This window comes from Mustelus asterias, chromosome 2, assembly GCF_964213995.1.
Source record: "Mustelus asterias chromosome 2, sMusAst1.hap1.1, whole genome shotgun sequence".
NCBI classification, from domain to species: Eukaryota; Metazoa; Chordata; class Chondrichthyes; order Carcharhiniformes; family Triakidae; genus Mustelus; species Mustelus asterias.
In genome coordinates, this window is record NC_135802.1 from 145,923,548 (window position 1) to 145,951,328 (window position 27,781).

The window sequence follows — 27,781 nt, forward strand, 5'->3', positions numbered from 1 at the left end:
GGCGGAGTCTGATGACTCATGCGCGGCGCAAGGCGGAGTCAGGTGACGCATGCGCGGCGTGGGGGGGGAGGGCGAAGTGACGCAGGGGCGGTGCTGTCAGGAGCGGAGGCGCAGCGCAGCCGGGAGGTCAGGGACGCAGGCGCAGTGCGGGGTCAGGTGACGCTGGCGGAAGTCCTGGGCGCGGGGGTGTACGGTAGCGCGAGAGAGGGGGAAGCGGTTGGGACTTGGCTCGTGGCGCTAACTGTCTCCGATGGCGTATCAGTACCGGCAGCAGCAGCAGCAGCAACCGAACAACGGCCTCCCCGACCAAGGCTTCCTCTGGAACGTCTTCCAGAGGTACTGGATCGACAGCCTCCGCGGAACGTGTGCCTGGCGAGAGAGAAAGACCGTCTCTGCGGTGGGGGGAGGGAGACCATAGTTCTGCCCCCACCACCCCCGGATTGGAAATAATCCCCCCCTCAGGGTGGGCACTGAGGGCTGGGTGGAGATTGCCCCCATCGGTGGGCATTGGGGTGGGGGATAGGGACCGGGCTCTTCCCTTGGTGGGCACTGAGGGTGGGGTGAAGGCTGCCACCGTTCCTCAGGGTGGGCACTGGGGTAGAGAGGCTGGGCCCCTCAGCAGGGTGGGCACTGGGGTAGAGAGGCTGGGCCCCTCAGCAGGGTGGGCACTGGGGTAGAGAGGCTGAGCCCCTCAGCAGGGTGGGCACTGGGGTAGAGAGGCTGGGCCCCTCAGCAAGGTGGGCACTGGGGTAGAGAGGCTGGGCCCCTCAGCAGGGTCGGCACTGGGGTGTGGGGTGAGACTGGTTTGCAGTTCCTGACTAACTCTAATAATGTCCTAGGAAATAGTCTATTTCTACAACGTTTCATTATTGTTATAGGGAAGTTAAAGCATCTTTAGGTGTTTGTGGAGCTATATTGCCAAATTAAGCGTTGATCTAAAATTCTGAATTTAATGAAATACAGATTTGCGGGAAAACCCACGATTCTGTCATGGGTTCTGTTTCTTTTCAAGGCAAGTGAGAAATTGAAGTTATGCTGATCACTGGCAAGTTTACCATTTTCAGTTGCTAGGATATTGTTTCAATACTTTGCACTAGAACTGAAGTAGATGTACTTTCTGGGATGTGCTGAAAACTGCATATTATCATAGAAATCATAGAAACCCTACAGTGCAGAAACAGGCCATTCGGCCCATCAAGTCTGCACTGACCACAATCCCACCCAGGCCCTACTCCCATATCCCTACACATATTACCCGCTAATCCCTCTAACCGATGCATCTCAGGACACTAAGGGGCAATTTTAGCATAGCCAATCAACCTAAACCACACATCTTTGGACTGTGGGAGGAAATCGGAGCACCTGGAGGAAACCCACGTAGACACGAGGAGAATGTGCAAACTCCACACAGACAGTGACCCAAGCCGGGAATCGAACCCAGGTCCCTGGAGCTGTGAAGCAGCAGTGCTAACCACTGTGCTACCGTGCCACCCCGTCTTGTGTTTTATATATTGTGTTTTAATTCAGTCCACTATTTGATCATAGAAAGAAATCATAGAAACCCTACAGTGCAGAAGGAGGCCATTCGGCCCATCGAGTCTGCACCGACCACAATCCCACCCAGGCCCTACCCCCACATATTTACCCACTAATCCCTCTAACCTAAGCATCTCAGGACTCTAAGGGGCAATTTTTAACCTGGCCAATCAACCGAACCCGCACATCTTTGGACTGTGGGAGGAAACCGGAGCACCCGGAGGAAACCCACGCAGACACGAGGAGAATGTGCAAACTCCACACAGACAGTGACCCGAGCCGGGAATCGAACCCGGGACCCTGGAGCTGTGAAGCAGCAGTGCTAACCACTGTGCTACCGTGCCACCCTGGAGCTGTGAAGCAGCAGTGCTAACCACTGTGCTACCGTGCCACCCACCTTGATATTAAGGTATCAAGAATAGATGAGTCATGGGAAACCAATAACATGAGCCTGGTTTGAAGAAAATCAAGGTGTGGTTACCTGTTATAATTACATCTGCCATACTTTGTAATACTGTTCAGATTTCTGTGTAGATGTAAAATGTAGTGTAGTACAAACCCATACCAAAAGAATCTGCAGTTTGAACTTGATTTATGGTAGTGGGGATATTACAGTTGGCCTTTGGGAAAGGAAGGAAGTCAACAAGTTTTCCCCTCTTTCTCTTCCATGACCATGCTCCATGAACAACCTGCTTGCATTGGGTATCTGAGGATGTAATCATACCTGTTGTTTGCACCTGCCCTCAAAGTAAAATTGCATATTACCACTCACTTTCTATTCCCCAAGTAAAGACTCAGTATTTTGCCTGTAGCACTGGGGGGAAGTCAGTACCAGTGGGACTCCAGCATTAGTTTTTCCCTTCAGCGGAGCTGCAGAAGGGAAAACATTGAAACACTAAATGGTTTCATTCTATTGTCACGTGGCAGGTTAGGGTATAGGATTTTCTTTGTGTTCTTACTGCTCTGCGATGAGTTCACACTTGAAGTTGTAAATAGGTACTGAGATCCAGTGGGTGAATTGGGGTAACTTTTAAATAATGCACAAAGGCTGACTATAGCTCCAGACTTCAGATTAAATCTTCTCAATCTAGGTTGAAAGTATAAATATAAAATTGTATCAGTACCATTGTGTGTAGTTTTAGGCTTTACAATGGTGCAAAGACGTTGGTCGATTGAGAAGGTAGGTGGTTGAAAACCTTACGGCAGTCAGTTTGCATATGCAAAGTGGTGCTTTGGCCAGAAAGAGTTTGAATGAAAAAATATTTAGCAAGCTTACATGGGAAAAATATTTCTAACTTTCATAGAATCCCTACAGTGCAGAAGGAGACTATTCAGCCCATTGACTCTCTGCAAGATCATCTTATCCAAGTCCATCCCCCAATCCGGTAACCCCACACATTTACACATCTTTGGACACTAAGGGGCAATTTAGCGTGCCCATCCACCTAACTTGCAAATCTTAGGACTGGGAGGAAACTGGAGCACCTGGAGGAAACCCACTACATTAGCAAACCACTCACATCTTTTCAACCTTGAAAGAAGGCACTTTTGCAAATCTTACATTTTGATTGTTTGTAGTGTGGTTGAGTTCTGGAATGAGATTGAGTTGTAAAAATGAATTGGAGAGTTCATCCTGTCAGTAACAGAATTTCTGCACCAGAACTTTGTTTGATACCTATGTAGCTTTTTTTTTTGCAGTTGCTAAGCAATGTTAGTTATGCTAGGATTAACTTCTAGCAATTAAAGAGGCACCACGGAAACTTCTGTAATAGGAGTTGTATTTGGTACTTTAATGGGGTTTATTATGGAAAATACAGAGCTTCACTTGTGCATGTGGGTGATTGTTCTTGGTCAAGGTTGGGGTTTAAAGTCAATTAAGTTCGTTTCCAGCAGCAATGTACTTACTATTGTTCGGTGAATATTCACTTTCTTTCTTTTGCAATCACTCGGTGAACATGGTCTGATTCAATTAAGTTTCATTTTGTGTGCTTTGAGTTTTCATACAGGGGGACCTGCTTCCCTTTTGTAATATATTTCAACTTCTCTGCAGTTTTTTAAATCTCAACTTCCATTCTTTGGTTCCACTAAATCTGTCTTGAACAAAGACACAGTGCTGCTACGTGTTCCCACAGACCTGCAGTCGTGGTCAAGCTGCCTGTTGGGACAATGTTAGACACAGTAATGTCTTGTTAGAGTCATACAGCACAGAAAAGGCCCTTTAGCCAATCGAGTCTGCGCAGACAATAACTACCAATAAAGTTGCACTAAACCCATTTTCCAGCACTTGTCCAGTATCCTTGAATGTTATGATGTTTCAATTGTTCATCTAAATAATTTTTAAAGGTTGTAAGATTTCTGGCCTCCATCATCTTCCCAGGCAGCGCATTCCAGATTCTCACCACCCTCCGAGTGAAAAATCCCCTCTGAATCTCCTGCCCCTTACCCTAAAACGTATGCCCCCTCATGATTGATCCCACAACCAAGGGGAGCAGCTGCTTCCCTGTCCATACCCCTCATAATCTTACCCACTTCAACCCTGTCTCCGCTCAGCCTTCTCTGCTCTAGGGAAAACAAATCCAGTGTCTCCTTAAAGCTCAAATGCTCCATTCCAGGCAACATCCTGATGAATCTGAAACAAAAACAGAAAATGCTGGAAAATCTCAGCAGGTCTGACAGCATCTGTGGAGAGAGAATAGATGAGTTTGGATGACGCATTCACAATATTTTGCCTTTGTCCTGGTGAATCTCCTCTGTATTCCCTTCCTATAGTGAGGTGACCAGAACTGCACACAGTAATCCAGCTGTGGTCTAACCAACATGCTGTACAGCTGCAACATCACCTCCTTGCTCTTATGCACTATGCCACGACTAATAAAAGTGAAGTGTCCCAAATGTCGTCTTAACTATTCTATTCAACTGCTCTGCCACCTTCAGGGATCTATGCTTAGGGATGGAGAATAAAAATACTGTTTTAGACAGTGCCACTGCCAACCCATGAACAAATGAATAAAAGATTGGAAAATTGTGCACATCATTCTGCTGTTCAGGACATGTGAAAGAGCGTTAGTCTAACATTTGCTATTGGAAAATTACCAGCATAAGAATAAAGTGACAGAAGCTGCAATTTTCAACTGAACAGACAGTATGAATTTATAAAGGCTAAGTCATACCCTTATTTTTTTTTAGAGGTGCCAAAAATAATGGACAGGGAAATGTCTTTGGGTACTTTATTTATATGGGCTTCAGAAGGCATGAGTCACAAAAGTCAGTTAGCTAAGGGTCCAGGGAATTGAAGGCAAATTATTGACCTGTTTACAGCAGTAAATATAATTAGCACCTTCATTTACTGCAGTATAGGTGATGCTAGATACAATGGGGTGGATTTCTGTTTTGGTTTGGTCTATAGAAGTGTGTGTGGAGTCCACAGAAGTATAAATAGTACTCCTGTTACACCTTGGAGCTTTATTTTCATGCCTTTGTCGTGTTTGTTTCAGAGTCGATAGAGACCGAAGTGGCGTTATATCTGAAAGTGAGCTTCAGCAGGCTTTATCCAATGGTAAGTCAGAACGTGCAAACTCTTTAATTTTACAGTGTCCGTCCTGAAAACTACAAAGAATGTGTCATTGAGTGAGCATGTTATTGAAACAGTGTCATTTTTAAATTTCATAATCATGAGATACATGGAACATATAGCAATGCTGGCTTAAGCAGAAGATGAAATACTGGATATGAAATTTTTTTAAATGACTAATGGGAAGTAAAACTGAGCATTCAGTTCAACATTACTCGAACAAAAGTTACTGTTTTGGCTTCTGTGATTTGAGCAGAGATTTAGAAAGATTAGAACTCTAGGGGAAGTTGACTAGCATAAAGGCGGCACGGTAGCACAGTGGTTAGCACTGCTGCTTCACAGCGCCAGGGTCCTGGGTTCGATTCCCGGCTCGGGTCACTGTCTGTGTGGAGTTTGCACATTCTCCTCGTGTCTGCGTGGGTTTCCTCCGGGTGCTCCGGTTTCCTCCCACAGTCCAAAGATGTGCGGGTTCGGTTGATTGGCCAGGTTAAAAATTGTCCCTTAGAGTCCTGAGATGTGTAGGTTAGCGGGATTAGCGGGTAAAATATGTGGGGGGTAGGGCCTGGGTGGGATTGTGGTCGGTGTAGACTCGATGGGCCGAATGGCCTCCTTCTGCACTGTAGGGTTTCTATGATTTCTATGATAAAAATGGTAACTTTTGTAACATTTACTTTATGATAAGGCAAAACAATATAGAACACAGCAGCATGAGTATTTTTGATGTTGCATTTGGGGAGGGGAGTGGCGAGTGTGCATGTAAGTGGTGAAAAGATGAACATTTAATTCCTGGGCATTTTCACAACTCTTCCTGGAATTGAATTGCCCAATTACTTTCTCAGCTGCAGTTGATATGCAAGGAACAAGAAAAGAAGATTACACCTTAGAGGTTTACAGCATGGAAACAAACCCTTCTGCCCAACTTGTCCATGCCACTCAGTTTTTACAATTAAGCTAGTCCCAATTGCACGCTTTTGGCCCATATCCCTCTATTCCCATCTTACCCATCTAACTGTCTAAATGCTTTTTAAAAGACAAAATTGTACCCGCCTCTACTACTGCTTCAGGCAGCTCGTCCCAGACACTCACCACCCTCGAGTGAAAAAATTGTCCCCGGATCCTTTTGTATCTCTCCCATCTCACCTTAAACCTATGCCCCCTAGTTTTAGACTCCCCTATCTTTGGGGAAAGATGTTGACTATCTACCTTATCTATGCCCCTCATTATTTTACAGAACGCTATAAGATAACCCCTAAGCCTCCTACACTACAGGGAAAAAAGTTCCAGTCTATCCAGTTTCTCATAACTCAAACCATCAAGTCCCAGTAGCGTCCTAGTAAATCTTTTCTGCACTCTTTCTAATTCAATAATATCCTTTCTATAATAGGGTGACCAGAAATGTATACAGTATTCCAAGTGTAGCCATACTAATGTCTTGTACAACTTCAAGATGTCACAACTCCTGTATTCAATATCCTGACCAATGAAACCAAGTATGGCGAATGCCACATTAATCGCCCTGTCCACCTGTGACTTCACTTCCAAGGAGCTGTGAACCTGTACTCCTAGATGTCTTTGTTCTGTAACTCTCCCCAACACCCTACCATTAACTGAGTAGGTCCTGCCCCGATTTGATCTACCAAAATACATCACCTCACATTTATCTAAATTAAACTCTTTCTGCCATTCATTGGCCCACTGGCCCAATTGATCAAGATCCTGTTGAAATCCTAGATAACCTTCTTCACTGTCCACTATGCCACCAATCTTCGTGTCATCTTCAAACTTACTAAGCATGCCCCATAAATTCCCATCCAAATCATCAAATAAATAACAAATAACAATGGACCCAGCACCAATCCCTGAGGCACACCACTGGTCACAAGCCTCCAGTTTGAAAAACAACCCTCTACAACCGCCAATTTTGTATCCAGTTGGCTACCTCACCCTGGGTCCCGTGAGATTTAACCTTATGCAACAACCTACCATGCGATACCTTGTCAAAGAACTTGCTTACTTGCACTGCCCTCATCTATCTTCTTGCTTACCCCTTCGAAAAACCCAAATCAAATTTGTGAGACATGATTTTCCACTCCCAAAGCCATGCTGACTGTCCCTAATCAGTCCTTGCCTCTCTAAATGCCTGCAGGTCATGTATCTACTTTCTAATAACTTTCCCACTATAGACATTAGGTTCACCAGTCTGTAATTCCCAGGCTTTTCCCTGCAGTCCTTCTTAAACAAAGGCATAACATTTGCTAACCCTTCAATCTTCAGACACCTCACCTGTGGTTGTCGATTCAAATATCTGTGCTAGAGGACTTGCAATTTCCTCCCTAGCCTCCCACAATGTCCTGGGATTAATTTCATCAGGTCACGGAGATATATCTACCTTGATGTGCTTTAAAACTTACAGCACCTCCTTCTCTGTAATGTGTACACTTCTCAAGATATCACTGTTTATTTCCCCAAGTTCCGTAACATCCATACCTTCCTCAGCAGTAAATACCGATGAGCAATATTCATTTAGGATCTCACCCATCACTTGCGGATCTGCACATAGATGACCTTGTTGACCCTTAAAAGGCCCTACTCTCTCCCTAGTCTCCCTTTATGTATTTGTAGGAGCTCTTTCGATTCTCCTTTGCCTTATCTGCCAAAGCAATCTCATGTCCCCTTTTTGCCCTCCTGATTTCTCTCTGAACTCTACTCTGACAATCTATACTCTTCAAGCTGCCTATGCATGTTATATGCTGCCGCCTCCTTTTTGACTAGGGCCTCAATATCCCGAGTCATCCAGGGTTTCCTACTTGTACCAGCCTTGCCGTTCACTCTAAAAGGAATATGCTTATCCCTGAACCCTAATTAACACACTTTTGAAAACCTCTCATTTACCAGATGTTCCTTTGCCTGCCAACAAACTCCCCCAATCAACTACTGAAAGTTCCTGTCTAATAACATCAAAATTGGTTTTACCCCAATTTAGAATTTTAACTTTTGGGCCAGACCTATCATTCTCCATAGCTATCTTAAAACTAATAGAATTATGGTCACTGGTCCCAAAGTGATCCCTCACTAACACTTCTGTCACCTGCCCTTCCTTATTTTCCAAGAGGACGTCAAGTTTTGCCCCCTGTCTAGTCGGGCCAGCCACATATTGAATGAGAAATGCCTCCTAAATACACTCAAATTTCTCTCCATCCAAGCCCCTAATACTATGGCTGTCCCAGTCAATGTTGGGAAAGTTAAAGTCCCCTACTATTACCACACTATTTTTCTTGGAACTATCCTTACATATGTAATCTCCTTACATATTTGCTCCTCAATTTCCCGCTGACTATTTGGGGCCTGTAGTACTATCCTATCAAAGTGATCTCTCCCTTAATTCTCAGTTCTACCCATACAGACTCAGTGGGCGAACTCTTGGATATGTCCCCTCTCAGTACTGCCGTGATGTTCTCCCTAATCAAAAACGCAACTCCCCCTCCTCTCATCTCCTGTTCTGTCTTTCCTATAGCATCTGTACCCTGGAACATTGAGCTGCCAATCCTGTCCCTCCCTTAGCTATGTTTCAGTAATAGCTATAATATCCCAGTCCCATGTACCCACCCATGCCCTGAGTTCATCTGCCTTGCCCGTCAGGCCTCTTGCATTGAAATCTAGACTTCCCTTGCTCTCTGGCCTGCTTTCTCAGACCATCTGTCCTGTCATATTTTGTATACTCTCCCTGTGTTTTATTTATCTTAGCCTTACTGGATCCATTCACTGAGTTCTCCACAGTCTCTGTACTGTGGCTCTTTTTGATTTTTGTCTTTGGTTTCTCTGCCTTTCACTTTTCCCCTTGCTGTCTTCTGTTTCTGTCCCCACTTTACCTCTCCCTGACTTCCTGCATCGGTTCCCATTTCCCTGCCACATTAGTTTAAACCCTCCCCAACAGCACTAGCAAACACTCCCCCTAGGACATTGGTTCCAGTCCTGCCCAGGTGCAGACACTCTGATTTGTACTGATCCCACCTCCCCCCACAACCTGTTCCAATGTCTCAGGAATTTGAACCCTCCCTCTTGCACCATTTCTCAAGCCACATATTCACCTTAGCTATCCTGACACTCCTATGTTTGACTACACGTGACACTGGTAGCAATCCTGAGATTACTATCTTTGAGGTCCTACTTTTTAGTTTAACTCCTAACTCCTTAAATTTAGCTTGTAGGACCTCATCCTGTTTATTACCTATATCATTGGTGTCTGTATGCACCACGACAGCTGGCTGTTCATCCTCCCCCTCCAGCATGTCCTGCAGCCGCTCCAAAACATCCTTGCACCAGGAAGGCAATGTACCATTCTGGAGTCTCATTTGCGTCCGCAGAAACGCCTGTCTATTCCCCTTACAATTGAGTCCCCTATCACTATAGCTCTGCCACTCTTTTTCTGCTCTCCTGCGTAGCAGAGCCAGCTACAGTGCAGTGAACCTGGCTGCTGCCACCTTTCCCTGGTGAGCCCTTTCCCTGGTGAGCCATCTCCCAACAGTACCCAAAACAGTATTTATGTTTTGGAGGGAGATGACCACAGGGGACCCCTGCACTGCCTTCCTACTCTTCCTCTATCTGGTGGTCACCCATTCCCTATCTCCCTCAGTAATTTTTATCTGCGGTATGACCAACTCACTGAACGTGCTATCCGTGACTTCCTCAGCATCCTAGAGGCTCCAAAGTGAATCCATCCGCAGCTCCAGAGCTGTCAAGTGGTCTATCAGGAGCTGCAGCTGGATACGCTTCTTGCACATGAAGGAGCCAAGGACACCGGAAGAATCCCTGAATTCCCACATCGCACAAGAGGAGCATGACGTGGGCCTGGGATCTCCTGTCATGACTTAACCCTTAAGTTAACTCACAAAACAACTACAATGTCAAGCCAGAAAAAAGGAAAAACTACTTGCCAGTCACCAGCTAATCACTTATCTGCTGGCTGTGACGGCACAATTTGATTTCTTTCTACCCTTCACTTGCCCTCGAGTTTCCCTCGCAGGTCTGCCTTTCTGCTCCTCCCGAAGTTGAGCACTCTTTCCCCTCAGCACCGAATTCCGACTCCGCTCCAAATTCCCTATACCCTCATTCTAGCTGAATCTCACTCTGGCTGCAGTCTCTCTTCACTGGCTTGCGCAAGCTCACTGGTCATATGTTTGCTAAAATCACTGCCTTATATACAGCTGAGATGACTCGCGCACCAATTTAAAATTCCCACGGATAAATCAATATTTTTCTTTATCAGGAACATGGACACCCTTCAATCCAAAGACCGTCAGGTCCATCGTAGGTAAGTACCAGTTCATTCCATTTCATTTGGTCTTAATCAGACAATGAACTGTCATTTTAGAGCAAAAGTATTAATGTTGTGTTAAGCTGTTGGGAAAAGCCCTGCATTAAATGCAAGAAAGAAAATTTGTAAGAGGTGGGGTATGGGATATTATGCTATCTGGGAATGACAATAGTTAATGGCTCTGAAACTGGTTTCCAAAGGATTAGATGTAAATGTGAATCTTCCCTCTGTGCTACTAACCATGTGTATTGGAAGTCAGGACTAAAGATTACTTTGGAATAATCTTCGACATTGTTTGAATACTGGAACAATATTCCTGACCATCTGCTCATCAATGACACTGCATAATACTTTCTACAGAGCAATATTAAGTCAACCGACCAATGGGTCAAATCAAAGTGGATCACTTTTAAAGATTTGTACAGAGGATGTCCATTTGTGAAGTTGTTAATTGCTCATTTGTGATTCTGTTTCAAATACAAATCCACGGCCCCTTCCTAACTGGTCACCTAAAAAAAACCAAAAAGATAAAAATTGTGGAATGAATGTATGGTTTGGCAAGTTTGAAACAATCAGAATGGGCATAATAGTGTTGATATTCCTTGAAGTTTCCATAGTTTGATGGTTCGCTAGAAGCCAGGTAATAAGTAATAGTCCTCCTACCTGGGTTCAAATCCATCATCAAGAGGAGAATCCTTTCTCCTCTAGTTGTGGAGCATTGACAGGTGGTTGGATAATCTCATCTATGTTCTATTGGGTAAAATGCACATTGTGTAGTGCTTGACAGATTGTCATAGAGTATTTTATATCCTTTCCAATTGATATGAAGTTCTCTTTGCATTGATACTTCAGATACCAACATTAACTAATATGGCACCACGTGAAATGTTGTTACACAATGGCACATTTTAGTTTTATTGTAAACACAGGAATGTTTGACCGGAATAATAGAGGAGGAGTGGATTTCAATGAATTCATGGGTCTTTGGAAGTACATAAATGACTGGCAGAACATCTTTCGAACTTACGACCGAGACAACTCTAATTTCATTGACAAGAATGAACTTAAACAAGCATTATCAGGTTTTGGTAAGTTGCTTAAAAGAACTTGAGTGGTAACGAGTTAATTAGTTTTTTTTGAAATGGTAAGTGGAGAAAAACAGCAAGTAGGAATTACAGAACTTTTATTTTCAGATTACCGTTTTGGGTAAGCTAGAATAGCGATCTCAATGCATTACAGGTCTTGTCAGTCAATAAGGGATGTGGATAACGACCAGAACTGAGAGATTAAAATGCAACATTTTAAACTCCCATGCATTTAAAAACAATCTTTTCTGGTTTGAGGATGTTTTCTGCAGTGTAATGTTGGTGAAAGCTTTTTTATGTATGCTGTGTCATTCATTATAATAATAATTTGAGATTGGAGCACAATAGAAGACCTTTCAGCCTCTAGCCAAGATGACCAGTCACATGACCCAGGTTTTCCCGCTATGACAAGATTGGTGACGGACATTGGTAATCTCACCATTTAGCACTTTAGTTTTGCCTTTGCTAACTTGCTCCCTATTTTGGTTTTTTCAATTGGAATACCCTGTGAACAAAAAGATGAATCAAGTATTTGGCACTAACCTGTAATCAACAATACTCATTAATGCTGTGTTCCCTTTTTTCTTTCATGGGATGTGGGTGTCGCTGGCTGGGTCAGCACTTGTTGCCCACCCCTGATTGCCCATGAACTAAGAACTTGGTGGGCCATTTCAGAGGGCAGTTAAGAATCAGCCACATTGCTATGGGTCTGGAGTTAAAGGTAGGCCAGACTAAGAATGCCAGATTTCCTTCCCTAAAAGATTTTACTGAACCAGCTGGATATTTATGACATTTGATAGTTTCATGGTCACGATTACAGAGACTAGCTTTCAATCCCATATTTTTAATTTCACCACCTGCTGTAATGGGATTTGAACCCATGTCCCTAGAGCATTGGCCTAGGCCTTTGGATTACCAATGACACTACTATGCCACTGTCTCCCTGCAATTTTAAATCATTTGTCTTTATCATGTAGTACAGGATGCCACAACCCTTATAACTGGTTGCAAAAGTGAAGGATTAATGTTAAAATCATTCCATGTAGCTAAAGGTTTAGTAATTTACCTACAGTTGGTTAAGCTGCTGACATTTGTTCTGTCAAATAAATAAAATGGTGTGGATACCATTCTCAAGTCATTCTTTTTTGTTCAAATACATTATTTCTGCCCTCCACCCCCCAATTCCTTTTGAAATCCTTATCAGAGAGATGATGTCACAGTCCCTGATCTTGCCAGTGTTATGAAATAAAATTGCGGGCTACATGGGACTTGTTTAGGTATTACAGGTCAGCGCCAAGTACTGGGTGGCACAGTGGTTAGCACTGCTGTCTGAGTGCCAGGGACCTGGGTTCGATTCCTGGCTTGGGTCACTGTCTCTGTGGAGTTCACATGTTCTCCCTGTGTCTGTGTGGGTTTCCTCTGGGTGCTCCGGTTTCCTCCCACAGTCCAAAGATGTGCGGGTTAGGTGGAATTGCCATGCTAAGTTGCCCCTTAGTGTTAGGGGGACTAGCTAGGGTAAATGCGTGGGGTTATGGGGATAGTGTCTGGGTGAGATTGTGATCGGTGCAGACTTGATGGACCGGATGGCTGCCTCCTGCACTGTAGGATTCAATGATCTCTTTCCCTGTACCTTTCTGGGTCTAAACCAATCCAGTCACTCCCAAGGATCGATGCCACCCGTATGTTTTTTATTTTAATTATTTCAAATAGGAGAAGCTATGAAAATCAATCAACTTGTTTGAATTAATTCAGTCCTTGTTTTATGTTTGTATTACTGCGTGTGTGGGGATATGAAAGTTAAAGTGTAACAGTGCTCACTAAGATTTTCTAAAATATTACTTTTATCACTAACTTTTTTCAAGGGTACCGTCTGTCAGACCAATTCTACAATGTTCTTCTTAGCAAATTTGACAGACAAGGAAGAGGACAGATAGCCTTTGATGATTTTATTCAGTGCTGCATTGTATTGCAGGTAAGGTTGAACTCATTTAATAATTTTCATTCCGGACCATTCCGCAAGTAGGCATGAGATTAAACTAGAAAAAATAACAATGTAGCAAAGAGAGGAGGAAGTTTAAAGAATGGTATAGAATTAATATGATGAGAACTCATTGTAGGTGCTAATTATGGGAGTATAGAGAAGAACTATCTGTCCATTGGTTGCTGCGATCTCCACCAGCAAACTTGAAAAAGTGAGCGCAGAAAATAGTTGCTAGATTTGTTTGGATTGCAGTGAGCTGGAGTGGAGTACAAGGCAGTTTCACACTCAATACTGTGATAAATTGTCTGAAGTGCAAAATAATTCTTGACATCAATTTTCACATTTCAGTAGAAACTTCCATCTTCTAAATTGTTGCATTGATTGTACAGCACAGAAATAGGCTATTTGGCACTTAAGATGTATGCTGCCATTATGTCCCACACATGTTGTTCTCACTCTACTTCATCTGTCAGGATATCCCTTCACCTGCTTATCTAGTTTCCCCTTAAATGCATCAGTGCTATGACTCTGAAATACTCTTTGTAAAACAAAACACAACTGTAAGTAGTGATAGGTTTACAATATTCATGGGAATCTATTCCAGTGATAATAATACATCTGTGCTGAGATACTGATAAATAATTGAACACTACTTTCACCACTTATCTCAATCCTGATTCTTATACCGAATTATAGATTTAAGATAGTGTATTGACATTACTGTGGGACAAAAAAAATTGGTAATTGAACCTGGAAGGTTGTATTCCAAGCAAAAGTGGAAGTACAATGATTGGCCACTACACTTGGAGAGGAAAGAGAAGGATCACTTCTCAATAGCTATCAAATGATTGTCTTGTAAATCAGTTGAGGGCATGATCAGACTTAGCTGTGATCTATTCATGATCCATAATGGTCCTTTACACCCTCCGGACTCCCACACTGAAGTGAATTGTCACTAACAGCTGATATCCATGAAGTGTCAGCACCTTTGGGAGTGTAGGGGACAGTTGAGTTCCTGATATAGTTGGCTTAACTTGGGATTTCATTTTGACTTCATTATTGAATCTGGATTTTAATAATTCAGAGCTAGCTTAGATTAAATCAAAATACTTTTTTGGGGGGCAGGGGGAAGAATCTGAAATTGTTAGCACAACAAAAAAACCTTGATTTTGTTCCTGTGTTTGAGGGTAAACAGGAAAAGTGTTTAACACTGAAAGCTAAACATCTCTGGCTTGAATGTTGAACTTTCACGTAAAAAGGATTTATTGTTCTTTGTACAGAGACTGACTGATGTATTCAGGCGATACGACACTGACCAAGATGGCTGGATTCAAGTTTCTTATGAGCAGTACCTCAACCTGGTCTTCACTGTACTATAAATGTTTGCTATGATATAAAGCTTTGATTATACCTGATTACATCACAACTTAGACCTAACAACACAAATTTGAAGTTAAATGCTCGTGTAAGTCTCGAGGCAATTAAGGAAATATTGACAGTTCACTTTTTACTTTGTAAATTGGAGAATCACTGACTACTTTAATATTTGTAATTAGTTTACTGCATGCAGATGTGCCATATCCTATTGCATCTAACAAATGAGTTGATAGATCTACAGTGGCCAAGACTATCTATAGCAAGAAAAGCTTTAATATTATGCATGGTGCCTTATGAAATTTCCTTAAGCAAAATACATTTTAATATCAAATGTTTGTTAAATATTTGGCCTGAACTGAGTAAATTTGTAATGTAGATTAACCTAGACAAGCTTGGGCCTTGGTAAGCTTAGATGTATTTCATTTTAAATGCCTAGTATTCATAATTTATATTAAGTAACAATTATGTTAATGGTTCCACAATGGAGATTGAAAAATGGGAATCTAGTTAAGTATCATGTAATGTCCACAGACCAACCTTTGAGTACAGCTCGAGGAAATGCCATTTGATACTTGCTCTTGTATATGCAAAATGCTCTGTATAAAACTAGAAGTGGTGCCAAATGTTTATTTACTGTAACATTTATAATGTAAACCTATGGTAATTCACTAATAAATCTCATTTTTCAATATGTTGTAACTTATGCATTCTAGGGTTTTACATATGGCAAGTAAATCTTGCTTTTAATAGTGCCTTTCACTGCCAATGAAGTAGATCTGAAGTGTGATTTTTTAAAAAGTCAGTTTTCTAACAGCTATGATTTTATGACATTGAATGAGAAAAATTGGCCAGGAAATTAACACCATTGCTCTCATAGTACCCTGGGATCTTTTACATTTATAGGCATTTACATAGGTATAGAGGGATGTGGGCAATTGGGAATAGCTTAGCGGTTAAAAACTGGGCAACATGGACAAGTTGGGCCAAAGGGCCTGTTTCCATGCTGTAAACCTGACTAGCTGAGAATAGATAGGGCCACAGAACCTCAGTTTAAGTATTGTGCTAGTGTCAGCCAAGATCACTGCAAGTCACTTTTCTTAAGTTTAAAGTGAAAACCGGAAGTGGGCTGCTAAGGAGTCTGGGAAGGGTTTTTATTTTAACTTTAAAAGTCAGTTACCTGGGAGGTTCCCCCTCATTGTTCCACTGGAGCAAGAAGAGAGGGAGTGATTGGAGGCAGGAGTGCTGGTGAGAGATCGATTGGATTATTTATTTATTTAATTAGTGTGTTTATTTTTTGGCCTTTACTTTTGTTGTAGTATTTTTCTTAAGTTTAAAGTGAAAACCGGAAGTGGGCTGCTAAGGAGTCTGGGAAGGGTTTTTTAAGCGCGAGAAGTATAAAAGGTAGGCTGCAGTATACAGCGGGCAGCGTCGGGAGCGGACGGGAAGCAGAGTGTGAGCTATAAGGGCTTTGGCTCACAGGGCTTAGGCAGAAAGGGCGAGCAGGGGTGAGTTTAATTCATTTTTGCTGTTTCTACCTGGTACTGGCAAGGCATCTAGAGGGGATGGGTGTGCAGGCAGTGCTATGTTCCTCTTGCACTATGTTTGAGGTGAGGGACTCCATCAGTGTCCCTGCTGATTACATCTGTGGGAAGTGCACCCATCTGCAGCTCCTCCAAAACAGTGTTAGGGAACTGGAGCTGGAGTTGGATGAACTTAGGATCATTAGGGACGCAGAGGTGGCCATAGACAGAAGCTTTAGGGATACAGTTACTCCGAGGAATGAAAACAGATGGGTGACGGTGAGAGGGGCTGGGAGGAAGCAGTCCGTGCAGGGATCCCCTGTGGTCGTTCCCCTTAGCAACAAGTAGTCCGCTTTGGATACGGTTGAGGGGGATGACCTACCAGTGGTGAGCCACAGTGAGAGGATCTCCTGTGTCCGTCTCTGTGGCTCGGGAGGGTAAGGGGCAGAGCGGGAGGGTAAGGGGCAGAGCGGGAGGGCAATAGTTATTGGGGACTCGTTAGTTAGAGGGATAGATAGGAGGTTCTGTGGCAGCAAAAGAGACTCAAGGATGGTATGTTGCCTACCGGATGCCAAGGTTCGTGACGTCTCAGACCGTGTTTTCCGGATTCTTAAGGGGGTGGGGAAACAGTCACAAGCCGTGGTACACATTGGTACCAACGACATAGGTAAGAGAAGGGACGGGGATTTAAAACAGGAATTTCGGAAGCTGGGCTGGAAGCTGAGAGCCAAGACAAAACATGTGGTCATCTCTGGTACATTGCCGGTGCCACATGATAGCGAGTTGAGGAACAGGGAGAGAGTGCAGTTAAACATGTGGTTGCAGGAATGGTGTAGGAGGGAGGGTTTCAGATACGTGGATAATTGGAACACATTCTGGGGAAGGTGGGGCCTGTACAAACAGGACAGGGTGCACCTGAACCAGAGGGGCACCAATATCCTGGGAGGGAAATTTGATACAGCTCTTCAGGGGGGTTTAAACTAATTTGTCAGGGGAGTGGGAAAAGGAGTTGGAGTCCAGAAGTCAGTGTTATGGGTGGTGAGGTATTGGGGAAGGTATCAGGGTCAAGGGTGGGTATCGGTAGACAGGAAGGTGGGTTGAAATGTGTCTACTTCAATGCAAGGAGTATCCGGAACAAGGTAGATGAACTTGGGGCATGGATTGGTACTTGGGACTACGATGTTGTGGCCATTACGGAGACGTGGGTAGAACAAGGACAGGAATGGTTGTTGGACGTTCCGGGGTATAGATGTTTCAGTAAGTGTAGGGAAGCTGGTAAAAGAGGTGGAGGAGTGGCATTGTTAATCAAGGATAGTTTAACGGCTGCGGAAAGGCACTTCGAGGGGGATCTGCACAGAGGTAAGAAATAGGAAAGGAGCGGTCACGTTGTTAGGAGTTTACTATAGGCCCCCAAATAGTAATAGAGATGTGGAGGAAGAAATTGCTAAGCAGATTATGGATATGTGTGGGGGTCACAGGGTAGTTGTCATGGGGGACTTTACTTTCCAAATATTGATTGGAACCTTTGTAGGTCAAATAGTTCGGATGGGGCAGTTTTTGTGCAGTGTGTGCAGGAGGGTTTCCTGACAATATGTGGATAGGCCGACAAGAGGTGAGGCCACATTGGATTTGGTACTGGGAAATGAACCGGGCCAAGTGTTAGATTTGGTTGTGGGAGAGCACTTTGGAGATAGTGACCACAATTCGGTGTCTTTTGTTATTGCAATGGAGAGGGATAGGGCTGTACGGCAGGGCAAGGTTTACAATTGGGGGAGAGGTAATTATGATGCGATTAGGCAAGAATTAGGGGGCATAAGTTGGGAACAGAAACTGTCAGGGAAAGGAACTAATGAAAAGTGGAACTTTTTCAAGGAACAAATACTGGGTGTCCTTGATAGGTATGTCCCTGTCAGGCAGGGAGGAAATGGCCGAGTGAGGGAACCATGGTTCACGAAAGAGGTGGAATGTCTTGTGAAAAGGAAGAGGGAAGCTTATGTAGGGATGAGGAAACAAGGTTCAGATGGCTCGATTGAGGGTTACAAGTTAGCAAGGAACGAGCTGAAAAAGGGGCTTAGGAGAGCTAGGAGGGGACGTGAGAAGTCCTTGGTGGGTCGGATCAAGGAAAACCCCAAGGCTTTTTACTCTTGTGAGGAATAAAAGAATGACCAGGGTGAGGTTAGGGCCGGTCAAGGACAGTAGTGAGAACTTGTGTATGGAGTCAGTAAAGATAGGCGAGGTGATGAATGAATACTTTGTTCAGTGTTCACCAAGTAGAGGGGCCATGTTTTTGAGGAAGAGGTGTTACAGGCTAATAGGCTGGAGGAAATAGATGTTCGGAGGGAGGATGTCCTGGCAGTTTTGAATAAACTGAAGGTCGATAAGTCCCCTGGGCCTGATGAAATATATCCTAGGATTCTTTGGGAGGCAAGGGATGAGATTGCAGAGCCTTTGGCTTTGATCTTTGGGTCCTCACTGTCCACGGGGATGGTGCCAGAGAACTGGAGAGTGGCGAATGTTGTTCCTCTGTTTAAGAAAGGGAATAGAAATGACCCTGGTAATTATAGACCGGTTAGTCTTACTTTGGTGGTTGGTAAATTGATGGAAAAGGTCCTTAGGGATGGGATTTATGACCATTTAGAAAGATGTGGATTAATCCGGGATAGTCAGCACGGATTCGTGAAGGGCAAGTCGTGCCTCACAAATTTGATAGAATTTTTTGAGGAGGTAACTAACTGTGTTGATGAAGGTTGATGTCACATACATGGATTTTAGTAAGGCGTTTGATAAGGTCTTCCATGGTCGGCTTATGATGAAAGTGAGGTGGTGTGGGATAGAGGGAAAGTTGGCCGATTGGATAGGTAACTGGCTGTCTGATCGAAATGATGTGGAGATGCCAGCGTTGGACTGGGGTGAACACAGTAAGAAATCTCACAACACCAGGTTAAAGTCCAACAGGTTTATTTGGTAGCAAATACCATAAGCTTTCAGAGCAGTGCTCTGAAAGCTTATGGTATTTGCTACCAAATAAACCTATTGGACTTCAACCTGGTGTTGTGAGACTTCTTAATGTGGCTGATCGAAGACAGAGGGTGCTGGTGGATGGAAAATTTTCGGATTGGAGGCAGGTTGCTAGCAGAGTGCCACGGGCATCAGTGCTTGGTCCTCTGCTCTGTGATTTTTAATAATGACTTAGAGGAGGGGGCTGAAGGGTGGATCAGTAAATTTGCTGATGACACCAAGGTTGGTGGAGTAGTGGATGAGGTGGAGGGCTGTTGTAGGCTGCAAAGAGACATAGATAGGATGCAAAGCTGGGCTGAAAAATGGCAAATGGAGTTTAACCCTGATAAATGTGAGGTGATTCATTTTGGTAGGACTAATTTAAATGTGGATTACAGGGTCAAAGGTAGGGTTCTGAAGACTGTGGAGGAACAGAGAGATCTTGGGGTCCATATCCACAGATCTCTAAAGGTTGCCACCCAAGTGGATAGAGCTGTGAAGAAGGCCTATAGTGTGTTAGCTTTTATTAACAGGGTTGGAGTTTAAGAGCAGTGGGGTTATGCTGCAACTGTACAGGACCTTGGTGAGACCACATTTGGAATATTGTGTGCAGTTCTGGTCACCTCACTATAAGAAGGATGTGGAAGCGCTGGAACGAGTGCAGAGGAGATTTACCAGGATGCTGCCTGGTTTGGAGGGTAGGTCTTATGAGGAAAGGTTGAGGGAGCTAGGGCTGTTCTCTCTGGAGCGGAGGAGGCTGAGGGGAGACTTAATAGAGGTTTATAAAATGATGAAGGGGATAGAGAGTGAACGTTCAAAGACTATTTCCTTGGATGGATGGAGCTATTACAAGGGGGCATAACTATAGGGTTCGTGGTGGGAGATACAGGGAGGATATCAGAGGTAGGTTCTTTACACAGAGAGTGGTTGGGGTGTGGAATGGACTGCCTGCAGTGATAGTGGAGTCAGACACTTTAGGAACATTTAAGCGGTTATTGGATAGGCACGTGGAGCACACCAGGATGATAGGGAGTGGGATAGCTTGATCTTGGTTTCAGATAAAGCTCGGCACAACATCGTGGGCCGAAGGGCCTGTTCTGTGCTGTACTGTTCTATGTTCACTGGAATGGGCTTTGAGCCCACAAGCTTTTGACCAACTTATGGCCAACATCAATGGCTGCTGTATTGAACATATTTTTTCTATTCTAAGAGATGATAAAATTCTGAACACTTGAACCTGCACTGCTATGCAACAAGATCACGGATTATCCACAACTCCAGCTTCCTGCACTATCCCCATATTTAATTCCTTAGTGTTAGATGAGTATTCAAGTCTCTAGGGGAGAGAATTAAGATTCACAGCTCTTTGAAATTTAACATCTCCACCCTATTCTGAGGCTGAGACATATTCTTGGTCCCCGAGTCAGAAAACTTCCAGGATTTACCCTGTCAATCCCCTTGTTTTTAATTTAAGGGAATTATAGGTCCAGCCTTCTTAATCTTTGCTCATAGGTCAATCCCCTCAACCTAGAACCCACTTCAATAAATTACACTCCTAGGGAAAAATATTTTAGGATATCAAGTATGTGTTCATCCACTTAGCTTGATATTGTCCAATTTCATTATTTAAACTGGGAATTTAATCATAGTGCTGGTTCCAATCTTTGTGGACGTGATGGAATGATGATCAAATTAGAATCAAAAGACCTGAACAAGCACTTTTTAAAACCATTTCCTCAGTTGTCTAATTAATTTATATAAAGTCCATGATTGGGATAAAGGTATTCTTCCAGAGCATCTGTAAATGATACAAACCAAAAATATCAAGTGCAGCATGGTGATGTGAATAAAACAATCAAATCAAAACTCTGCAGCTGGAAATAAATCTCACCCAGGAATCTGGTTCTGCAGGTCTTGTTATTTAGCTCTAGTGTGGCAGACTTTCAAATAAAGCAAAAATGCAAAACATTTTGTTCCGAGCAGGAAGACTTTTATAGCTTCTGGTCACTGCCTCCTCCAAGGCAATCTTGGTCTTAAAAGTTGCTTTTGCAGCAAGATAAAAATATTACTTCTCCTGTACTGTCTTCAGAATACATTGAATTTGTTCCAAATCGGTTTCCTTTTACTGATCTGGCTAATCATGCTGGAAATTTTCTATCTATGCTTTACCTTTACAGTCTATCTCAAACTCTTCCTTCCTCGACTTTTGTCTTTGGGGATTGATTTTCTGCTATCAGCAACCTATATACTTATCAGTTTCTCCCCTCCAATTCGATTTTCAAGTTTGCTGACGGCACCACCGTAGTGGGTCGGATCTCAAACAATGACGAGATAGAGAATCTGGTGAACTGGTGCGACAACAATAATCTCTCCCTTAAGTCAACAAAAAGGAGATTGTCATTGACTTCAGGAAGTGTAAAGGAAAACATGTCCCTGTCTACATCAATGGGGGCAAAGTAGAAAGGGTCAAGAGTTTCAAGATTTTAGGTGTCCAGATTACCAACAAGCTGTCTTGGTCCCCCCCTGCCGGCACTATAGTTAAGAAAGCCCACCAACGCCTCTCTCAGAAGACTAAGGAAATTTGACATGTCAGCGATGACTCACCAACTTTTAGATACGCCATAGAAAGCATTCTTTCTGGTTGTATCACAGCTTGGTGTGCCTCCTGCTCTGCCCAAGACTGCAAGGAACTACAAAAGGTCGTAAATGTAGCCCAATCACGCGAACCAGCCTCCCATCCATTGACTCTGTCTACACTTCCTGCTGCCTCGGCAAAGCAGCCAGCATAATTAAGGACCCCCCACATCCCAGACATTCTCTCTTCCACCTTCTTCCTTTGGAAAAAAGATACAAAAGTCTGAGGTCACGTACCAACCAACTCAAGAACAGCAGCTTCCCTGCTGCTGTCAGACTTTTGAATGGACCTACCTTGTGTTAAGTTGATAATTATCTATACCCTAGCTATGACTGTAACACTACATTCTGCACTCTCTTGTTTCCTTCTGTGAATGGTATGTTTTGTCTGTATAGCGCACAAGAAACAATACTTTACTATGTTATTACATGTGAATAAATAAATAAAATTTGCCACCATTCATCCTGAAGTCATTACGGCCTGTTGGGTCAGAAACTACTGGGGGCAATATCAGGCAATTAGTGAACATTCAGACTCTACATAATACAACAGATTCAAAAGCTATTAAATAGAATGTTTATTTTCAACATACAAATATTGTTTTTATAAACAAATTACATGTGACATTATACATACTCTTGTTGCTTTATTTATAGTTGTTGTAAAGTCATGGATGAGCTCATGTATTCAAATAGTAAGATAATTTAGTATAGGATTATACAAACAAATCCCAATTTTGTTTGACTGTTACAAGGGGCCAAATTTTTTTTCATGATTTTCACATTATTAGCATGTCAAAAAGATGGACAACCATCAGTTCTAGGTGACTGTATTTTCCCACTGAAGTTCAATTACACTCTACTGCTATTCACAAAATCAATTAACATAGGGTGATAATTAAACCTGGGACTGTGGTCTGTACAGTTGAGAAACTTGCTAAATACAGTAATTTTGTTTATTCCAGTAATATAATTCCCCAAGTGAAATGTTTCAAATTCATGGTTAGCTAAATGTTTAAGTCTTTGTGCAACCAGCTTCAACCATGATTAGAAACTGATTTCCTTCCCCAATCTTATCCTATTAATTAGTTCAAAGATACCATAACTAACTCTCACTGGCTAAATAGTGGAAAGTTTAGCTTTACTGTACCTAAATTAATCTTGCACATAGAATATCGCCAACAGCTGAAGCTCTCAGGCTTGGTAGCATCCCCAATTACATCAGGGTATTAAGTTATCAGTTGCTGAGTTGAACACTAAAGAAAATAAGTTAAACACGGGTTTCGATAGACTGCGTTTACTGTTACGGTAATCACACTTCATACTCTACAATTGTGCAAAATTATTGGTTGCATATTTGAAAGGCATCTTGCATACTTTAAGACAGCACAAATTTTATCAAATATAAATCAAAACAAGGTAGAACTTCACTATTTGTGCTATCAATGCAAAATGACATTTGATCTCTATTCTCCCATTCAGTTTGGCATGATACCATAGCTTTTGTTGGATAGTCAGCTTCTTGGATATTTTCACAAGTCCTTTCCTTCAGTGAGCAAGCAGCCATTTAAGTCTCATCTCATCCGAAACCTTAGTCACGGTAGTGAATATGCACCAAAATACAGATTCTCTTTCAACCATCCTTCCAATTCAAGATAATCTCTTGTCTGTTGTTACAACTGGTTTACTAACCCAGGCAGTAGGAGCTGTGGAAATTAAATAGATACATTACATTTCACATGGCTTCCAATAATAAGACATCTTAAAACTTCAGCTGAAAATAAATCTCACCCAGGAATCCAGTTCTGCAGGTATATATTAGTATGTCAGACTTCCAAATTAAGCAAAGCAGAATAGATTATGGGAAACTTTTTTAGACTATCAAAAGTTAACATCCATAGAAGCCATCTAATAGCATCCTATGAGCAGAGATAGAAATATAGAAAATAAAAGGCCATTCAGCCCTTCAAGCCTGCTCCACCATTCAATATCATGGCTGATTCTTTATCTTAACACCACACTCTCCCCATAACCTTTCATGTAGTCTAGAAATCTAGCTCCTCAATATATTCAGTGACTTGACATTCTCTGCTTTCTGTAGCAGAGAATTCCTCAGGTTCACTACCTTCAGAGTTAAGTGTCTCATCTTAGTTCTAAATGGCCGACCCAGTATCCTTGTTCTAGTTATGGTGTGCTCGATTACATTGCCAGGAAAAGTGGTAGAAGTAGATCCACAGGGAAAGGAGGAAATGACAGAATGGGTGGATAAAATGGTCTCAATCTTAATGAGAAAGAGGTCCATGAGCTTTTGCACTTGCTGAGGGTGGAGTTTAAAAAGTTTATTTATTTGTGTCACAAATAGGCTTAACATTAACACTGCAATGAGGTTACTGTGAAAATCCTCTAGTCGCCACACTCCGACGCCTATTCGGGTACACGGAGGGAGAATTTAGCATGGCCAATGTACCTAGCCAGCACATGTTTCAGACTGTGGGAGGAAACCGGAGCACCCGGAGGAGACCCACACAGATACAGGGAGAATGTGCAGACTCCACACAGACAGTGACCCAAGCAGGGAATCAAACTTGGGTTCCTGGCACTGTGAGGCAGCAGAGCTAGAGTGCCACCGAAGATAGGTGCTGTAGAGAAAAGAAGCTGACAGTTTCTTCACATTCAGGGATGATTCTGGAGTAGTAAACCATTTTGGCCCAGGTACATTTGACAATTAAATGGTTAAATCAACTGTCCACAATATCCGTTCAATGTTGAGGAAGCTATGGAAGCAATGTCATACAAAACTTCCACAAACCATGAACAGTCTTTCTTCCAAGATGAAGGTGGTTCAATTAAAACAGCAGGCATCAGTGTGCATGTAGCAACACTCAACATCTAATCTAACGATGTCCAGCTAGAAATGCCATCAACTTTCAGGTTAATAAGAATAAGGCAGCTATCAGCATTACAGGCAGGATTTTCACTCAAAGATTGGACAGCACATTTTGAAAACTATAGGCTTTAGAGTTCTTAACTTTCCATAGTTACTCCAATTGTACGCACACTATTCCAAATATGCAAACTCCTATGAATTAAAGTAATCACGTGTAGTTTATTCATCAACTGCTCTAGTCAGAAAAAACTTACATTGCAGAAAATTCTGTTGATGGGTATTACTCGCACTGCTTCCAAAAGAAGAATGAAAGTTATGAATAGTTTCCTGTAGAATCTGCCTCTCTCGCCCCTGTATTTAAAAACAATATTTATATTTGCAATATAGTAATACACACGGTTTGTCAGACAAGGAATAAAGGCCTACATGAGCAGGAGGCTTAGGGGAAGAAACTGGACAAATGGTGCAGTTGGTGATGCTGTCGGAATTCCACGCATCCAGGTGTTATGGATTCAAGTTACTTGGTCTCTTGGTAATTACCAAGTCTTTAATCAGAGCCTACAAACACATGAACCTATAGTCAGTCAAAAGGTAGCTCAAATTGAAGATCACATTCCAATTCAGCAAATGCAGATGATCAGATTACAAATTTAGATGAGGCCTAGAGCTGCACACTGGCATTCACTCCTTCATCAAGTGAATTCTTGTCAATTCTCAACTTGCTTGCAGCATCATGCACCTCAGTGGGGAAAAAGGGCTGGAACCCTGAACAAAATTTGTTTAAAGTAGTTTGGGTACTCATCCCAAAAGAAAGCATAAAAAGTGTACTGGCAAAAGGGGTACCCATGTTTCTGAGCCAGATAGCACATTGTAAAGAACAAAATGATTTAAAAAAAAAAAAAATCATCATTTATTTAAAAATGCCTCGAGAACCATAGAACATTACAGCACAGAAACAGGCCTTTTGGCCCTTCTTGGCTGTGCCGAACCATTTTTGTGCCTAGTCCCACTGACCTGCACCTGGACCATATCCCTCCACACCCCTCTCATCCATGAACCTGTCCAAGTTTTTCTTAAATGTTAAAAGTGAGCCCGCATTCACCACCTCATCTGGCAGCTCATTCCACACTCCCACCACTGTGTGTGAAGAAGCCCCCCCTAATATTCCCTTTAAACCTTCCCCCTTCACCCTTAACCCATGTCCTCTAGTTTTTTTCTCCCCTAGCCTCAGTGGAAAAAGCCTGCTTGCATTCACTCTATCTATATCCATCATAATTTTATACACCTCTATCAAATCTCCCCTCATTCTTCTACGCTCCAGGGAATAAAGTCCTAACCTATTCAACCTTTCTCTGTAACTCAGTTTCTCAAGTCCCGGCAACATCCTTGTAAACCTTCTCTGTACTCTTTCAACCTTATTAATATCCTTCCTGTAATTAGGTGACCAAAACTGCACACAATATGCTAAATTCGGTCTCACCAATGTCTTATACAACCTCACCATAACATTCCAACTCTTATACTCAATACTTTGATTTATAAAGGCCAATGTACCAAAAGCACTCTTTACGACCCTATCTACCTGTGATGCCACTTTTAGGGAATTATGTATCTGTATTCCTAGATCCCTCTGTTCTACTGCACTCTTCAGTGTCCTACCATTTACCTTGTATGTTCAACCTTGGTTTGTCCTTCCAAAGTGCAATACCTCACACTTGTCTGCATTAAACTCCATCTGCCATTTTTCAGCCCATTTTTCTAGCTGGTCCAAATCCCTCTGCAAGCTTTGAAAACCTTCCTCACTGTCCATTACACCTCCAATCTTTGTATCATCAGTAAACTTGCTGATCCAATTTACCACATTATCGTCCAGATCATTGATACAGATGACAAACAACAATGGACCCAGCACTGATCCCTGTGGCACACTAGTCACAGGCCTCCACTCAGAGAAGCAATCCTCCACTACCACTCTCTGGCTTCTTCCATTGAGCCAATGTCTAATCCAATTTACTATCTCTCCACGTATACCTAGCGACTGAACCTTCCCAACTAACCTCCCATGCGGGACCTTGTCAAAGGCCTTACTGAAGTCCATGTAGACAACACCCACTGCCTTCCTTTCATCCACTTTCCTGGTAACCTCCTCAAAAAACTCTAATAGATTGGTTAAACATGACCTACAAAGCCATGTTGACCCTCCCTAATGAGTCCCTGTCTATCCAAATATTTGTAGATCCTATCTCTTAGTACTCCTTCCAATAATTTACCTACTACTGACGTCAAACTTACCGGCCTATAATTTCCCACATTACTTTTTGTGCCTTTTTTAAACAACGGAACAACATGAGCTATCCTCCAATCATCCAGCACCTCACCCGTGGATACCAACATTTTAAATATATCTGCCAGAGCCCCTGCAATTTCAACACTAGTCTCCTTCAAGGTCTGCGGGAATACCCTGTCCGGTCCTGGGCACTTATCTACTCTGATTTGCCTCAAGACAGCAAGCACCTCCTCCCCTTTAATCTCTATAGGTTCCATGGTCTCCCTACTTGTTTGTCTTATTTCCATAGACTCCATGCCAGTTTCCTTAGTAAATACGGATGCAAAAAACCCATTTAATATCTCCCCCATTTCTTTTGGTCCCATACATAGCCGACCACTCTGATCTTCAAGAGGACCAATTTTATCCCTTACTATCCTTTTGCTCTTAATATACCTGTAGAAGCTCTTAGGATTATCCTTCACCGCCAAAGCAACCTCATGTCTTCTTTTAGCCCTCCTGATTGCTTTCTTAGATAGTTTCTTGCACTTTTTATACTCGAGCATCTTATTTGCTCCCTGTTGCCTATACATGTCATACATCTCTCTCTTCT

General features: G+C 42.7%; 2 protein-coding genes across 4 annotated transcripts in view; one reads left to right on the forward strand and one right to left on the reverse strand.

Annotated features, from left to right (window-relative positions):
• Positions 1-78: 78 nt before the first annotated feature.
• pdcd6 (programmed cell death 6) lies at positions 79-15,570 on the forward strand. The gene is made up of 6 exons (XM_078197967.1): positions 79-336; positions 5,031-5,092; positions 10,374-10,418; positions 11,351-11,509; positions 13,369-13,478; positions 14,768-15,570. The coding sequence occupies exons 1-6, from the start codon at positions 251-253 to the stop codon at positions 14,864-14,866; spliced, it is 561 nt and encodes a 186-aa protein (XP_078054093.1). The 5' UTR covers positions 79-250; the 3' UTR covers positions 14,867-15,570.
• Positions 15,571-22,571: 7,001 nt separating this feature from the next.
• Positions 22,572-27,781, reverse strand: part of anks6 (ankyrin repeat and sterile alpha motif domain containing 6) — a 47,498-nt gene continuing 42,288 nt past the window's right edge. The window contains exons 13-14 of one of the 3 annotated variants that reach the window (XR_013495485.1): positions 25,157-25,253; positions 22,572-23,721 (exon numbers count right to left, since the gene is read on the reverse strand). Coding sequence is in view for 1 of the 3 variants with exons in the window: in XM_078197878.1 (XP_078054004.1) it covers positions 23,666-23,721; positions 25,157-25,253 (153 nt within the window). In the remaining 2 variants the exon portion in view is untranslated. The remainder of the gene's footprint in view (positions 23,722-25,156; positions 25,254-27,781) is intronic. The other 2 variants (XR_013495484.1, XM_078197878.1) reach the window with 2 other exon arrangements.

What these genes read in the sequence shown, in the direction of transcription:
- pdcd6 (XM_078197967.1), top strand. Translation starts at nt 251, where the DNA reads ATGGCGTATCAGTACCGGCAGCAGCAGCAGCAGCAACCGAACAACGGC. An exon ending in TCAGCAGGCTTTATCCAATG is followed by an intron (nt 5,093 to 10,373) that starts GTAAGTCAGAAC and finishes TTTCTTTATCAG; the next exon opens with GAACATGGACACCCTTCAAT. An exon ending in AGTGCTGCATTGTATTGCAG is followed by an intron (nt 13,479 to 14,767) that starts GTAAGGTTGAAC and finishes TTCTTTGTACAG; the next exon opens with AGACTGACTGATGTATTCAG.